We start from the raw sequence: 18,115 nt of genomic DNA on the forward strand, positions 1-18,115 counted from the left end.
GCAAACCGTGGTTCAGTTTCTTGCTCAAGGACACTTCTACATGGTCACCAGGAGTGAGGATCGAACCCACAACCTAAAGATAGATAAAGCTTGACCACGGAAATAGATAGCTTAGCTAGCCTGTCGTATTCGGATTTAACACCATCGATGAAGGGAAAATTAGTTAACTGTCTAGAGGTGTTGGACGTAGTTTTACATTTTTTACATTAACAGGCTATTGTTGCACTTGTATCAAAACTATGTAGGCAAACTATACCTCTAGAGGGTTGCCAAATATCTCTAAACAAAGGATGTGTAAAGGTTATAGAGGCGCTAAGAATTCAACTTAGTTAAGTCCGGTATCAGAAAGCATGATGGTCCCAAAAATATAGCATGTTTTTGGAAAATAAGGAAATCGGAGTGTATGGGGTGGAGGGGGAAACACACCAAGCATGAGGGGAACATACAAATTCTACACAGGAAGACCAAAGCCTGGCTTTGAACCTCCAACCTGAGAACTGTGAGGTGGATGTGCTTACCACTGGATCATCCTGGAAGAAAAGAACACAAAATGCTGGACTCCCTTCATTGTTGTCCTTTATTTACTGCATGGCTTCCTTTTCTTTGTCAAATTAACTGGTTGGTCAGACCATTTATGTAGCTGACTGTCATCACCATCCAAACAAATACACTGTGCTTGGAACACAAGCCAAATTAAGGTCCTCTCTGTCCAGAATTTGGACATTAATCTCCTCAAGGGAATGTCTCTTTTTCTGAAATACCATTCATAATATTCCAGTTCACAGTTCAGCTGCCTCAATTCAACTTTTGTGGATTAAATTACGTTAGTGTGTTGAACGGAGGATGAGAAAAGCGCACGGATGGAAAGGTTATCCTGATTAATTTAGCTTTTTTTTTCATCATCTCTTAAGTAATTTCATGTTAAAAACACAACAGCTATTATTAAGGACAAACATTTCTGACCAGCCTAATTTTAGAACACAGGATGATTGGAAAAGCCCAAAGTGGAATCTTGTTATTGTGTTTTCTGTAACCAATGTGTCAATGTGTGTTAATGAAAAATCTGTGCTGTCACGTATACTGATGTAAATCCAAGGCAGCTATCTGCTAATAATGCACTTTTGCAGAAAGAGACTTTTGATAGAAAAGTCCCAGTTTTATCTCTTCTACCTCTATCTAGTTTCTGACAGTCTTGGTTTTGACAGGAGATAAATAACACTAATACTTCAACTAAAATAAAGGTTGAACAAGAACTGACATGTTTTGTAGACTAGTCCTGTGGTTCATGATACATCTCCAAACATTTTTTTGCTCAAGGTTCCTGATACATTCGCAAACTTTTTTTTTTTGTTTAGAGCCTCTTTTTTTCTTTGCCACTGTGATAGAAGAAAACATACGCAGAGAAGCACTGTGAAATAAGAACAAAAATCCATTGCAGCGTTTCTCATTTCTTCAAAGTCATTTTAAGAACTGTGCCTTTGATCAAGTTCAACATTCTTAGGATTTCTCCATTAGTTCAAAAATTCATCGCACATGGTTGTTGATGCAGTCTGGTCTTGTGCTCTGTTTAGCGAAACAATCATAGGATTTACATTGGCCCGCTTCATATAAATGAATACCCTTTCATCATTTTTGCAAACATTTTTCCCACCATATCAAGATCAATGGGTTCTCGGTAAAATTTAGTAGGACAAAAGATGATAACGTTTCATCTGGACAATTTTCATTGGAACATGAGCATCATGAAAAACAAGCTGCTCCATAAACACTAGATTTCGATAAAAGCTATTTTCTAAGTGACATGGGCTTTCAAAAGTAACATTTTTCTAGTCATTAAATCCCACTAAATTCTACAGAGAAGAGGCCTCAAGCAGATCATTGTGAAATAGAAAACAAATTTCTTTTTAACCCTCATAAAACCACAAAATCAAGCAAGAGAAAGGCCTTCAGTATGTTTGAACAAAATCAAAAAAATCAAAGACAATTTATAAAGTACAAAGCACATTCACATTTAAAGAATGGAATCATAGCGTTTGCAGTTTTGACTGCAGAATGGAATAGAAGTCAAACAATTATATCGTTCTCTAAGTCTGTTATTCAATGACACTTTGTCTAATATTACGGATGAATGGGGAGGTCTGTAAGCCACGTTTCTACTAAGCGGTATGGTTTAGTTCATTTCGACACAGTACAGTTCTTTAGATCAGGTAAACCTTGATTGTATGTGGGATTGTGTTTCCTATGCAGGGCTTGTTTACAACTGTACACAAGCAGTTAATTGAACAAAAAATACATAAATCCAGGCACTAAATACTTGTCAGCTTAATTTCCAGACGGTTTGTTGGACCCTTTACAAGGGAAACACAATAAAAGGCATAGGGGAGACCGGGGCTAGTTGTATCACTTTTTATACTTTTATATATTTCTTGGAATCAATACTTCATATACAGTATAAACAAAATCTATACCACATGAAAGATCAAAGTCTTGGGTATATTTTTTATATTCATGTTATGTTCATACTTTGTGTCAGTGCAGTTATAAGCCATCAAATAGAGGGAGTGGACATGTGACGTGTTGCCCCACCAAATGGGTTGTCACATTGTATTTTGCAACTAATAAAACAAGGACAAAATTATCCTTGTTCTCCTGTTTTTGTTTGTTTTTATAGCCAGAGAAATTGTTTATCATTGATCCTGAAAATTTTCCATGGTCATTGAGCAAACTTAACACAAAATATTATGAAATAGATTCAGTCCTTAGGAACTGCTGGCATGTAGGTCATAGCTCTCAGTCTCAAATGCCTGTTTTGCTTCCCTTAAACTGGAAATGTTATATTAAATTGAAATAAAAAATTAAATAAAACATTTCGGTTAATGGATGGATGGTTCATCATGAAACTTAAACAAGTCCTGAAATGTGGGCATAGTGTACAGTAGTTCCAACAACTGGAAAATCGATTTTTAAACAATGAAACAAAACCTGGCAAACTAATTTTCTCACTCTTCAGACTCATCTTCTGAAGAACAATTCTGGGATGTTTTTTTCATTGGCCCGTTCTTTGCATATGGGACAACAAACCCCAAAATGACTGAAACAAGTTGCCCCAAACTTCCATGTTGGCTAATACTTGCTCTAGTTTAAAGTTATCTTAAAACAGAGCAGTGACTGAGGCAAGATGCCTGAATCTCTCCTCTAACGAGTCCACATGATTTGCTTCCAGAATTTGTCTATGTACAACGGCTGTTTCAAAATATATGAAGTTGAAATTTTTTACTTTGGGTTGTGCAAAACAGACAACTCATGTCAGCTCACAATGTGCTATTCTCTTCTTCGACAGCACACATCCCCTGACCATTTATACAAAGAAAACTAGTATTCCACTTTTTTGTTGTGCTCTCTGGTGGAGAAAAAAAATTCAATGTGACAACTTACTTGTGATACAACTAGCCCCGGTCTCCCCTACTATAAAGAACTAAACTAAAACGTGCCAGAGAACCTTTTGAGAGTGTGGCCAAAACGGCAAGGATTCCGTCATTCACATCATGAGCCGACTTTTATCCAACCTTTTGGACACAAAATGCTGTTTTGCCAATATTCTAATTTGGGAAGCGGTAACAGATTCCTGTGTAAATGGAGAATGTGGGATGACAACAATTTCAAACTTCTCCCACTGCTGTTGTATTGAAAGCATTCGTCAATATCCGAGCTATATTACCCATTACATCAGATGCATCTTATTGTGTTAACATGGGATGATGATGTGTAGTATCCCAGCTTTGCTATGTTCTATGTATAAAGCAAATCCAGCTTACTCCTGTATCAGATGCGAGTTAACTATTTTGCAGGATCCGTGTGTAAGACAAATTAGATTCTCCTGGGTTGGTTGAAAATACCAGACGTTTGACTTTTGGATGGAAACCTCATGAAATAGAAAACATTTCTGCAATTTATATAATTATTTTGCCATGTACCTATTTTTTTTTATAAGTCTCACTATCATGACATTTCATAACACATTTTATCTAAAGAAAAGAAGTCTCTTTGCACTAAACAACATTCAAAGAAAAACATGGCACATATCGACTTTTCCTTTTTTTTCTCACATTTTCTACTTTGAAATATCAAATCCTGCCAAACCTATTATTTGTACATTAAATGCAAAACATCTCTGTCAATTCAAACAACAAGTTCTGTATTTATATAGCTATAAATGTGTTCATATATCCTTTGCTCTCTTTTGATTTAGCTTTGTTGTGCAAATTCAGCAGAAACACGAGTGGCACAGCACTAAGGAGAAGAGGCAGTTTGGTGGAGATGGAATCAAATGCGACAATGAACCAAAAGCTGGGTTTTGAAAACTTAAACATAAAACAGTTGGACTATGACTCCTTGTCGGTAAGTATGGAGTTTTTATCAGTGCCAGAGGAGGAATTTTCCCACAGCAAAAGTTTTTCCTCCTTAGTGTCCACCCTGATGAGGAGTCACACTGCATCTGCAGGAGCTCCCACTGGAAAATGGCAACAGGAAATGAAAAAATCCCAAATTGGGAACAAGTATCCTGGTTTCTTTTTTCTTACAGTTTAAGCCTGTTGAATTTGCACCTCGGCCGTGGTCCTGATTGTGTCCGTAGAAGTCAACCACTGCCCTCTGCGAGTATCTGCTCAATTTGGTTGTTCCAGGCTTGGTTTGCAGCTCAGTTAAAAAAAAATCAGTCATCAATTAATTCCAGCCTTTGCTGTCTCTTCATTGACCTTGTAATTTCCTTTGCCTGTCTTTTGTTGCTCAAAACGGTGACAAGCTCAGATTTCACATGTCCGGGAGCGCAACGCTGTCTACGGGAAGGCTTCTTGCCCGGCGATCCAAGCCGAGTGGCCGGTTCAACCCTCAGCTAGCCAATGCCATGGTGTCAATCACCTGCTCCAACTTGCCACGTAGCCGCTGCCTTCGTGACTGCTCGTCTTTCTGTAACGCTGACAGGATCTGCACCCAGAACATGAAGAGAGACACATTTTTTAGCGTCATTCATCACGTTGTTACATTCAGAAAACAGAAAAGTGTAGTTTTACCCAACAAGACTCAGAAGATGGGGCAGTCATAAGAAAAGGTCACTTACTCTCTATATATTTTTTATACTGTTGCCCCACTACTTTTTCTCCATATAGAAACACTACTTGCCCCAAAAATATGCCGAACTTTCTTAACCCTGACATGAAAAAAGCTAATGCTAATTTTAGGCTTCCTGCTAATGATCTAACATCTTGTGTAATGAATAAGGGTGATTTGGGATGCATATGTATCCTTCCGCATCTACATTCATGTTGTTGTGTGGGCGTGCTCTTAAACACATCTTAACTGGAGCTTTTGCAGCTACCTATGTCTTGATAATAGACCATAATGAAGGGGAGCAAATGGTTTGAATGGAGCCAGCTGCAAGCAGCCAACACAACTACAGTAATACAGCTTTAATAGAGGGATGGAGAGGAAGGAAGGAGATAAAGAGGATGTTGCAACTTCTCATTTTTCATCATAAAACTGTGATAAAGTGTGTGTGTGTGGGGGGTGGGGGTGGTAAGGTTGATGAGAATACATATAGCTGTCCGTCACGAGCCACAGGAGGCGAGTAAAAGTCGAGTGCTTAAGCTGCAGTGACTCATGGGAGAGGAAATAACGACACAGTGATAATCAGAAGAGGACATGAGACATTAAAACGCAACATTCAATAAATAAAACAAAACAAAACATGGAACATAAAATAGCATGACATTTTTGGGGCAATCTTGACAGTACTATCAAATGTAACCTTGCTCATTTCACCTGATAAATGTGGACTCTTTAATAAAGTGTTGTTTTAACAGTAATTGTGATGCGATGAAGGCTACAGTATTTGCCCATGTATTTGAATGTTAATCCAAATAAACAGTGGAACCTCACCTCGTCTTTGTATTTGATGATGTAAGAGTAGATCTCGTGTAGTGCAGACATGCTGTTGAACTGGCTGAGGTGCAGGCGGGATTGCTCTGCTAGGTAGGCACTCATGTCCTGATCGCTGATGGCTGGCATACGGGAGATATCGGAGTAGTACCTGGAGGATACAATCAGCACAGTCAGTAACTGTATTTGTTTTGCTCAACAGATAAGAGAGGAACAAGAATAAAATTAGTTTGATCATTTTTAGGTTGTCAAAATGTGATTCTGATTACTAGGTGCAGCATAATGAGATCAATAGAGAATAACTTTTCTTCACTATAAGCCAAATTTGGCCAAACCTTTCCCATACATTTGGGTGTCCAAAAAAAAAGAAGAGCTGAATGCAAAAAATTGTTGGATGCAAGAGAAATATGACATCCACTGACTTTATTAAACGCTAAAACCAATCCATCAAACGATTATGTTGTAATAATTTTTGAAAAATTGCATCGCACCTTTTCATTAAAGGTGATAATGGATATAGTTTTGGATTTGTCCCACTGGAGTAAATCCGCCCCTGCCCTGAACAAATCTCCATGTTGAGGACCAAAACAAGAAAATTGAGTTTTAAGACGACAGTCATTAAATCTGTTTTTACTTGGCAATCACATCATTTTTTGAGAATAACATATATATATAAATTCAAAAACAAAAACAAAAAACACAACACACACACATCCAGAATCAAAGGGGCGTATTATAAACGAGTACACAAAAAATTACAAAAAATAAAACACACCCATGGTGGATTTGGGTGTCGCAACCCTAACGTCCACACCCAATAGCATTGGAGTTCGAGTGAAATTGTATTTTCTTTTATGCCACAAGACACTAAAAAATGGTTAGTGGGCCACAAATGGCCCCCGAGCCATGCATTGGACACCACTTTTTACTAATCTAGCAAACATTCTATGAACCTTATTACAAGGTAGTGTAGTAAGATACTGGAGCTATTATATGATTAAATTTACTAAATATTCGAGACTCAGCACTACTTGCTAATTCCTCAAAATGGGTTTGCATTAAACACATGCTGAATATTCATCCATCCATTTTCTATACCACTTCTCTTGGAGCTCGAGCAAATCCCATGTCATTAATAAAATGACTACCAAATACAGAGTATAAATACAGAGCACCTGTTTGCAGAATCAGTGTTTCAACTACAGTATGCATTAGGTTAACTGCAGTAGTAAAAACACAGCCAATTAACCCTCTCCCGTATCATCTCCACAATCCTTGGCTGTGCGTTTATGCTTTATGGTCTTGTAATTCTGTAATTCTAACTATTACCAGAGACACTGTTAATATACTAGCTGGGCATCAGCAGATTGGCTTGGTTGTGCTCAAATAATTTAACCACTAGCACAATACTTCCCACTGTCACGCCTGGAGTTAAGGAGGAAGCAGCCTTGAAAAGCTACTTAGAGATTAATAGACTCACCCATGAAAGGCAACTACAGCAAGCATCAGTGGTGCATAACTTATCTGGAGCTGAGTAACATTTCAGTGCTGAATAAAAGATGAAGGGTGAACCAGCGGCTGTTTTCAGTGAGCAGTAAATAATGTCACAGTTCCAACAAATCCTCCCATCACCTGTGTCGTTTCTATCTCCTCTTGATGAGGAGGATCAAGAAAAAAAAGTCTGAAGGAATTTGCCCTTTGCATATTGTATATTAATGAGCCGGGATGCAAGATGCTGATTTGAAAAGATGCAAGAAAGCAGAAAATTGTTTTGCATTTATTCTAGTCATTGTACGCTGACTTCAAGCTACCTGTTTGCACTTCCATAAACAAGTCCAGCTCTCTGAGGAGGATCTTTCTCCCATCCAACAGCTCACATGCGACCATTGACTAAAAACTTAAAACTGCATTTTGATCACCACGTGGCATATGATTTTATATTGCAGCTTTCATACTCTTTTTGACTGAACACAACTAAACATTTACCTCTCCACCCAATTCTTGTAGTTGGGGATGTCCTTAGCGTAGAGGAGCTTGTTGGAAGGTGAATCTTTCCCCAGTTTGTGTTCAGATGTTGAACAGGAGTCCATGAAGGTCTGGGCCACCACTGACAGGCAAGCATCCGTGATGCTGTTCTTTTGGATGTCAAATACAAATTGGGGGTTCTTGATCACATTCACCCAAAACCTCAGAGGGAGGCTGCAAGAAAGCGAGAGAGAGAGAGAGAGAGAGAGAGAGAGAGAGAGAGAGAGAGAGAGAGAGAGAGAGAGAGAGAGAGAGAGAAAACATTGATATCAATTTTCAATGCCTGCTACATTCTTTCACTTAACATGCAAAATGGATGCTGGCTTAGGAATAGGACTAGTAAAAAAAAACAAAAAAAACAATAAGAGACAACATTGCAAGAAAGTTAACGTTTACCAGTTGCTCTTCCACGTGTGTCGTACATCGTAGTCTGTGATGGAGTGTTTGTCTGCCTGCTCATCCAGGAAGTCAAACATGTACTTAATGGCCAGCGGCAAGGCGCTGCCTCTGTGGGCCGTGCTGAAGATGGTCTCAAAAAGGTCATCCACAAATTTCTGTAATGTGCCCTGAGAAGAAAAAAGAGCCAATATTCTGATAACGAAAACCCAAAATGCATGAAGATGAGATGAGCCATTTTTTTTGTTTGTTTTATTGCTTGCCATCATGCATGATCAAATCCCAAGTCTCTTAACAAATCACATATCATGAAATTTTTTGAACCAGCATAACAAGCACAACTTTTTGTTAGTTTTTATGAGTGCCACAGTAACGGGTAAGCCATCGTAATTGGCAGTATGCACCAGCTTTGATCTGAACAATCAAAGTCAGGCAAGAAGACATTGAGAAATTATTCTTCCCGGCTACGGGAATGTTGAGGATGTGATATAAAAGATGTTTTATGCTCCCTGCTGACTTCAGAGACGTTTCCTCAACCATTAACTTGCTGAGGCAGATCATGCTACTTTTAAAAAATTGAAGTAATTTGATCATTAAGCCTTTAAATGTCGGCGTCTTGGGTTGCATTTAACAGCATGCTTCCAGTCACATGAGTCCATTTTTACTCCTGTGGTAACCAATTTGCTCCCAATGTTTCATGACAGTGTATGATGAAAAACTTTGCCTAATGGGATATTCTCAGATCATCCTGTATTTATGGATGACAACCGTATATGAATAGGATATTTCCAATGTGATTGCACTGCAGCAGATGACAGATCAATGACATACAGTATAGATATATTTCTTCCCAAACAACACATCCATGGTGAATCAAAACCACAGCAACAACTCAGAGCAGTACCACTAGTAAATTATTGTCTAGGATAATTGGGCTAAGTAGATGCATAAAATGGAATTGTCTCATACCATACCTACACCATAAGCTAAAGCATGTGCTCAGCTAAGGCAAGTGAAGTGGCGTTTCCTAAATGTTTATGCACACAGCGATTTGGCTCTGGGTAACTTTTCAGTAAAGCTGCAGTCTTCCATGTTATTTTTTTATAAACGCAAAATAAGCTACACGTCAGGGAATACTACAAATCAGAAGCCTCCATTTTCCACAGCTAGGCTAAATCCCACAGTCAGACTTGAGCAAAGGAATTGCAGCAGAGTTTGTTTTAACAGAACCAAAACAAAATGAACTTTGCAAAAATCCTACTTTACTCTGCTGCCTCTTACTTTTGTTGCCAAGAGCCTGGTCAGGTAGATCTCGGACACCATCTTGCTGCCCCGGTCGCCCTCCCTTTGGTCCGAATGGTCATGGTTCTTCACCAGATGCCACAATTTCGTTCCACTCTCCAGGTCAGGGGTGATCATGGGCGTTCGAGATCGAAGGCTGTCGGGACTACTGGCTGTTCTCAGCATGCTCTCTAGAACCACAAATGCAAGTACAAAGGACATTAGGGACCTTTCATTCATTCCAGTTTGTTCTTCTACTTCCCACATTATGCATAAAGGTTTTAAAGAGAATAGATGACTATTCCCTGATGGGCAGCTTGAACTCTACCCAAAAAGCATAGTGGTTTCGTTTCATATTCTTTTTATAGTATGGCACTCTCCCTCCCTCATTGTCCTCTGTGTGTGTTTTATTATTCATGGCAAGGGTGTCAAAGTTGGTTAGCGCTAAGCAAGGAGATGCGTATCTGCGACTGCTCTGTTTAGAAAGATATCGAGGGAGACGGAAATGGAGAGGTGAGGTGCACGGAGGAGAGATGACGATCTGCAGAGGATGCTGCTGATCCTGTATCTGAGAAAAAGGATGGGGAGAGATGAATGGGAATGCTGGAGATGAGAGAGAAATGTGTGTTAGAGGGTTGGGGTGGGTGGGGGGGGGGTATTGAGAGTAATGGCAGGGCCAGGCTCAAAAAGAGATAGATGCTTGCTGGAGTGGTGTCTGTTGTTCTTTCTGTCAGCAGGGCGCAGAGACTTTAAACCCAAACCCATCACGAGTTCCACTCACACACACATAACATAAAGTAAAGTCTTAAGACAAGTGAAACAAACATTTTATATATATAAATATATATATATACACACTGACTGTATATACATTATTACACCTACCCGTAAAGATATATTATCAACAGTTTTTTTGTTTATTCATTAACAAATTATTTAAATTGTGACTCAATGTGAACTCTTGTATAGAAGACTAAATAATAGGGCATATTGATCTTGATTATTTGCATGAATGGTTCATACTTCTACAATGGAGGTCATTCTGATGTGTTAGTCTGCAGACAGGGAAAAACAACCTTGCCCCTATTCACACATCATCATTGACCTCACCTCTAATGAGATAAAATTATGAAAATAGATAATGACCTATTTTTCTCGTTCTTGTCTGTTAATATGATTGCAGCAGAAAGTGAAGCTCTCAATTACATTACAACTGTCCACAGAAACTGCTTTGAATGGATTTAATATGCTCCTGATACAAATATGACAGCACAATGATGAGTTTTGTACTTAGTAGTTGTACTACACTAGGTGGAAAAATACATGGCACAGCAACATATTGGAATATAAGAGATCATGTAGGTACAAGGGCTGTGCACAAAACGATGGCAATTTCAATAGGGATTCAAGTGAGTGTGGAAAAGCGAGTATCAAATCCTAATATTCTGAACTTGAATCAGAATGAATCTTGTAATACTGTTGCATGGACTATCCCTTAATGGAGAGCTCAATAAGTGTGACATAAAAGGGGAGCGCACATGCGTGGTGTAGGGGCAAGCGGGTTTGTCAAGCCCTTCCCTCCGAAGTGGATGCGTGTGCATGTGAATAGTTAGTTAGCCAGCTAATGAGCTTTGAATCAACTAACCCTAACCCTCTGCAGTGTATCAACACCTCGGTCATTCCACCTTTGGCCAGAACGAGGAGTTATGGTTAAAGTAAGTCATTTTAAACTAAAAAGTCAAACATTTTAAAGAACGTTTTAGGAGCTAGAACAGCAGCGCCCAGCTTACTGAACGCTAGTGGCTGCCTGTTGCTATACTTTACAGTTCAATAGATTAAGTTTTCAAATAAGTGGTAAGTGGGCACTCACCCGTATGATGTAGATAAAGTGCTAAATAAGTGCACTGTCTCCATTTACCATTTTAATCAAATTTAATTTTTCCTCTGTTGGACTATGAATTGTTCCCCCCCAGAAAATTGCAAAAGATATGAATTCAGTCGGAAATCGTTTGCCGATGTCAACAGGAATAACGGATCAGGATTTACGCCTGTACTTAATCTCTCCCTTTATCTGTCTTTTAAACAATTTAATTTGTACACCATATTGATGTGGAGCTTCTGTCCATCACTGCCTGCCACTCATCCTCACTCGCCTTCACTTCTTTGTCAGCTAGGTATTGAGGTGTCTTCTTTTATGCCTCTCATTTACAGACTGCTTGGAAATAGCCATTAAACAGCCTTGGCCTGAGGTGATGGCGCTGGATAAAAAGGATTGCCATTGACTGAGAGGAAAAAGAAGAATGGAGCCTATGATTGCAGCCATCATAAACAGAGGCAGCCAAAGAGAGATGGGTCGGAGTGAGAGATGGGGATCAAGTCAATAAGAAGGCGAGTACCGTATCTGCTGAGGCTCTTGGTGAAGGTGGATGAGTTGGAGATGTTATAGGCTGAGTTCTGCTTCGGCACCAGTGCGATCACTGAGCCATCTGTAACCTAAACAATAAATGGAACCAACAAAATGTTATTACTCCTCAGTGAAATGCTGCTTTTATGCATTTTTGTGACCGTATTCATGCTTGTGTACCTGATAGTGAGCCAGAGTGTTGAGTCTTTTCCAGTCATTGTCTATTTTTGTTGTGACGTCTTCATCCTGCAGAATAATTCGGGCCATTCGACCTTGACGCCATTCTTCAGAGGGAGCAGATAATGTTTTTTTTGCAACAGAAATGGAAGAAAATAGAGATTTAGGACAAAGTTTCTATGTTGAGTTTTGTGAAAAATATTTTTTAACCTAAATATATCTCCCTACATTATGAGCACCGGTTTGAGGATCTTGACAAGACAGTTACAGGAAATGTAGGATGCATTTCAGGGCCAATTATGTTATAATGGCACATGGAAGGTGTAACAATGTAAAGGTCCCTTTTACATTTAATAAATTATTACTTTTTAAATTTAACATTACAACTGGAAAAGTACATTAACAGACAACTAAACATTTCCGGTATAAAAGGCGGCCAATGGCAAAATATAATATACAGCATAAACAGTTTATATTGGTTCTGAGAGCTGCAATATTGCAATTATTACATTATTATATCCAAAGGGAAAAGTGTCTCGGTGTAAGTAAGCATTATCAGCAGACTTTGGCCAAGCTGTGATATTAGTTTAGAGTGGAAACTATTTTCTTGCTTGGATTTCATATCATTACAAATCCGGAGCCTCACCTTTGGGATCTTTTTGAGAAGAACAGTGAGCAGTGCACATCACGGATAATTAATAGGTGCATAATTTGCTCTTGTGTCTTACCCAAGTCCATATCCGAAGCCTTGGATCTGAGAGAGTAGGGGCTGCCCTTATAGACGGCATCGAGCAGCTTCTCTTTAACCTGAGTGACGGTGTCACAATTCAGACACTTAACGGTCACCTCAGAGGCGTTCTCGTTCTCTGGGTTGACACAGTGCAACGTCTGGCAGGTGAAACAAAGGAGGGAGGAAACAGGCACAAGATGTATCAAATAACAGCTTCAAAATCACGTGGATATGAGTGGGAGACAGATAGCATTATTGCGGTTGCTAGGGGTGACCGTAGATCGCTTCATTTAGCATTTGATAACATTGGTGGACCAGACAGGACACTGTTCGGAGTTCATGATAAATGTCATTAAATCCCATTTTATTTTGGTTTGTTTGTGAACAAAACTTAGTAAAGGTATTTTGTTCTACAAAAAAGGTGAAATTAATATTTATGAATTAAAGTGGAAGTCAGCCTTAAACATTTCTTGACAATAATATGTTATATGTGACCTCACTAGTCTACACATGACATTCTGATTAATATTACATTTGTGGAATATGAGTTATGAAGCAAAATCCAGCCATTTTTATCCATGTCAGGGGGCGGCCATTTTGCCACTTGCTGTTGACTGAAGATGACAACAATGTTGCTCAGGTCTCAGGTCACAACCATTCACAGCTTAGCTTCAGAAAACAGGTGAGCTGTTATATGATTGGTCGTTGCCTGAACCCTGAGCAACATTGATGTTATCTTCAGTCGACAGCACGTGGCAAAATGGCCGCCCCCTGACATGGATAAAAATGGCTGGATTTTGCTTCATAACTCATATTCCACAAATGTAATATTAATCAGAATGTCATGTGTAGACTATTGAAGCTGCATAGAACATATTATTGTAAAAAAAACAAAAAAAAAAAACATTGAGTTGACTTCCCCTGTAAAGACTTTCATTGACACCTCAAAATTCCACAAGACAAATGATCCCCACTGTAAATGAATGACCAAATAAAGAAATGATTGTTGCCATGTCTCTACTGTTGTTGTGTTAACCTTTACGCCAATGAAACAGCATTGGTGGTGTTTCGAGCCAAAAGTAGACAGGCACATTAAGTTTACTGACCAGCGTTTTGTAGTCAATCTGTTGCCTGATGAGCTTGTCCTCGCTAAGAGAATAACGAGCCTCTCCTGTGATGGCGTCTATCGGTCCTTTCTCCATCTGTTGCTTGATGGCACAGTGAAGCATGAAAAGAGGCTCGCCTGCACACTCCTGGTCAAGGGGAGGACACAGATAAAGAGAGTAGTCCATATATAGCATAATTCAACTTGCAAAAGCAATAGTCAGGAAAAAAACCCACATACAGTTTCTTAGGGATGCAACCTTCAGCAAGTGATGTAATACATTGATGATTAAAATTGAATCATAAGTTGTTTGGCCTTTGACTTCCACACTGTTGGCTTAACAAAAATCAGCTATCATTTAGCACAAGCTTAGGAGGTTCTGTTCACAGAAGCTCAGAATTTCATTTTCTACATCGTCACTCTCTTCAAATAATTGCCTGTCATTTTTTCCCCTAAATCATCTCCTCATGATGGAAATGGTTCAATATTTTGTGTTTCCTGAAAAATCTGAAAAAATGACGTAGGCAATTATTTTAAGGTATCGACATGCATACAAAACCTTCTTCTGAATGCATCACGTGACTTCAATGGGGTCACCACCCCTAGACTTCAAGTTCCATCAAACCTCTTTCTATTTCACGCTGCCTGTTGAAGGTTTATTAGCATGACATTGGTCATAAGACAATGCTAATGGCTGTGAATAATGTCACAGTGAGATTTGTTATTTTAATGTGGGTCTAAATGTGTGACCATTCTGTGAAGGTGCACATCACAATTTTGTTGACATTTTATTAGTGTGCAGTTATGGCTGATGAGGTTTTTTTTTTTTTTTTTTTTTTTTTTTTATAAAGCTTGTGACATCCAAACAAACTGCGAGGAATTACCATTTTCCGCATATAACCTGCGTGTGCAATGAGAACCAAAAGTGCTCCACTTTGCTGTCAATCAAACTCAGCACTTCTTTAAAGGAAACGTGAGGACAAAACAAATGGAACTGTGTCTCTATCAATGTTTTGGTCCACTTCACAAGGGATGGGTAGGCTATGTTTTGTTTAAAAAGGACAATATAATCACTGTCTTTTGAAAATCATGTATATTATTATTCATGAACTTCTGTCCACATGGGTAGCTAGACAATCTGTGGTAAGTCTTAACACATTTTACCATGCACTGCAACCTCGTGTATACCAAACACAACTACAACCAGAGGTGTGCACTTCTGTCAATTTCTGTCAATGACGGTGCCCGCCTATCGGCGAGTGCTTAATGTTACAAAGCCTAAAAAAAAAATACACGGACTGAGCACCGACAGAATCAGGTTTAAGTTTGTCTTCATTCCGTGTATTTTTGTGAGGCTTACTGTCATAAAGCATTCGCCGCATATGCGGAAGGACTCGGCGAAAGGTGGACATCAACACTGACAGGAATTGATAATTGACAGAAGTGCCCACCTCTGACAACTATAAACAGCAATCAAGTGACGATCATCATTACTGATCAGGTGGCTAAGTTAGCTATTAAACTATAAACTTGATCATTTCAAGGTAAAATACCACATTACGAAATAGTCAGGCTTGCTATCAATTGTTATATATAAGGAACAATGTTTCTTCATTGGCGGCCCACCATTATTAATATAACCAATATGTACATGTTAGAGCACGGACATTCATCAACATGAAATGTTAAAACTAAAAGTCTGATAATATAAGTGTAGAAACTGTTTTTGTTTGTTCTACTGAAAAACATGGCAACTAGGCTGAGATGATTTTTTTTTATCAAAAATGAGTGACTATAATACCAGTACCTGCTTTTTATGGCTAAAACTGTAGGATGCTGAAAGCATGGACTGAAAGAGGAAAACTGTTCTTTACTATCATATAAATATCCAGGTTGAGTCTTAATTTCTTTTAATCGTAGGAAATCGTTCAACAACTTTGTCATTAGTCATCAAATATTTTGAATAACAACATGCAGAAAGGACAAGAAAGGACAAGACACATTGTGGTCATTCATGGTCACAGTACCTTTTTTCTGTGTAACAAACAAACACTGACTGTTCTGACCTAGATTTATTACAAACACGGTAGAACCTCTGTTCATGAATAGACGGGTTCGCGAACAATTCATTTTACGAGCAACATTTTTAAAAACATGTTGCCTCAGTTTATTTTCTCTGCCTATTTTTTGACACAATTGTAGCCTAGCTTTATCTGCTCGATTTTTTTCTACGCTTGAAAATGGTTCATACCAAACTCTTTGGCCTGCCTGTGTGACCCGGCCACCTATTTCCTGGAATCTAGCACCACACAAAGCAGTCCTTATGTGTGCACAACTTTATTGAGTGTTTTGTGGAGTCTGAGGCATTTCGGAAGTGTTGTGTGCTTGTTTATTGAGTGCAACTGTTAAGTAAGCCTCATGAGGCCAAAGAAAGTTCCAAGTATTGTCAATAAAGAAGACAAGAAACACCATAGAATTTAAGAAAGAACTAGCAGCAGACAATGAAAACTCTTAATTCTTCATCTTTCCAAGACCTTTGGAACAATTTCATGAGTACAACTTTGTGACATCCTAATCACCTTGTCACCTAATGTCACCTTTCCTTCTGTACTCCAGCTATGCTCGACATCTAAACTCCTGCGTCTCTTCCTTTCTTGCCTTTTGGCCAATCACCTCTCAACTCCCTAACTACCTCTTGTTATGTGCTTTCAGAAGCTCGTTAGCATCCGGGCCAATTATGAATGCAGCTGCTAACGAGAAGAAGCAAGTGCACATAAACTGTTATGTTGTCCCTTCAGCTTCCGCCTTCCTACACTTGCATGCCTCGCCACATGACTCGCCTCCGCTGCACATGCTGCCCTCATTAAGTTGTACGCTGACCTTTACAATTTAGGCTATAATGATGGTTGCAGCTCTATCATGTGAAAGATCTTCCTTGATGTTACTAACAACTAGTTGCAGCAATGTATCCAATTTTTATCACACTTTGTATGCAGTTTACGTTCATTTCAAAAGTATCTTGTTTTATATGATGCAATTTCATGCAAAGTTTCCCCATATAAAAGGGGCAAACTTGTTTTTGCTTACTATGCAACCATGGGAGCTATTGCACAATAATGTGATGAGCATTACGGTGGCACATGAGGACACATTCCACTTTCATTCTAACTAAAGTAGAGACTAATAACCTTAGTGAACATATTACTGATTGGCTTGGTAGAAACATCAAGACACATTTGACGCTGCACAAAATAACAGAAATTAAGAATGTTTTAAGGACTTAATTAGGTTGGCAACAGATGGTGGCCTTTCAACAACGAGAGTGAAAATAAACTGAAAGAACAACAGTTTCAATCTGTAATACTGCAAAAAAGATTAACGTTGTAGACCTTACCTTGAGGAACTTATACAAAAGGAATGTAAACCAGTTAGTCAGCATTTTCTCTGCAACAGACTCCGTTCTAGCACAAAAAAAGGGAAACACATTATACAAATAAATAAATAAATAAATACCCTAGTTGCCACAAACAAGAAACAATAAGCACATAGGTACATTACTTTCTTATGTTTGGAGGGCTGCAAAAGGACGAAATCAAGTTCGTCACGTGGAAAAATAATTATGATAATTTATCAGTGTTTTGATATGTTACTTGTCAGGGTTGCAAAAAAAACTTCAGTTTATCCGATTGGTAGGACATTTAGTGGAGGGAATAAGAATTTTAGAAAATCAGGAAATACGCCTTTTGCATGGAAGAACCTTACTTAGAGTATATACATTCTCATTTTTGTCTTTTTTCTCACAATCTTCCATTCTCACCACCAATCAGTTCATGGAGCTTTGGAGAAGTTTTTAGTTTGTCTTCCTCACCTCCGGAGAAGCAACTTGGGATGGTTTTTACTCTCTAGGTTTCTGTCAATCAGGTCAGACAAAAGCTGCTTCAGGACTCCCGTGGCGTACTCCATTTCCCCTTGCAGGGCAGTCATTATCAAGGACGCCACATTCCCTCGGTCCCGCATTGAAAATGACCTGGAAATACATTTTGAGTGTTGATAATGTCATATA

General features: G+C 38.8%; 1 protein-coding gene across 4 annotated transcripts in view; it reads right to left on the reverse strand.

Moving 5' to 3' along the window:
• Nucleotides 1-559: 559 nt before the first annotated feature.
• The window catches only part of LOC144035843 (plexin-A1-like), a 248,625-nt gene continuing 231,069 nt past the window's right edge, over nucleotides 560-18,115 (reverse strand). For all 4 annotated transcript variants that reach the window (XM_077545873.1, XM_077545896.1, XM_077545888.1 and 1 more), the window contains 11 exons: nucleotides 17,921-18,079; nucleotides 17,447-17,513; nucleotides 14,054-14,200; nucleotides 12,946-13,105; nucleotides 12,221-12,324; nucleotides 12,033-12,129; nucleotides 9,637-9,827; nucleotides 8,356-8,525; nucleotides 7,921-8,133; nucleotides 5,935-6,085; nucleotides 560-4,983 (listed from right to left, as the gene is read on the reverse strand). In XM_077545873.1, coding sequence (XP_077401999.1) covers nucleotides 4,888-4,983; nucleotides 5,935-6,085; nucleotides 7,921-8,133; nucleotides 8,356-8,525; nucleotides 9,637-9,827; nucleotides 12,033-12,129; nucleotides 12,221-12,324; nucleotides 12,946-13,105; nucleotides 14,054-14,200; nucleotides 17,447-17,513; nucleotides 17,921-18,079 — 1,555 coding nt within the window. In that variant the 3' untranslated portion in view covers nucleotides 560-4,887. The remainder of the gene's footprint in view (nucleotides 4,984-5,934; nucleotides 6,086-7,920; nucleotides 8,134-8,355; nucleotides 8,526-9,636; nucleotides 9,828-12,032; nucleotides 12,130-12,220; nucleotides 12,325-12,945; nucleotides 13,106-14,053; nucleotides 14,201-17,446; nucleotides 17,514-17,920; nucleotides 18,080-18,115) is intronic.

The sequence above is a fragment of the Vanacampus margaritifer genome, chromosome 1, assembly GCF_051991255.1.
Source record: "Vanacampus margaritifer isolate UIUO_Vmar chromosome 1, RoL_Vmar_1.0, whole genome shotgun sequence".
Taxonomy (NCBI): domain Eukaryota; kingdom Metazoa; phylum Chordata; class Actinopteri; order Syngnathiformes; family Syngnathidae; genus Vanacampus; species Vanacampus margaritifer.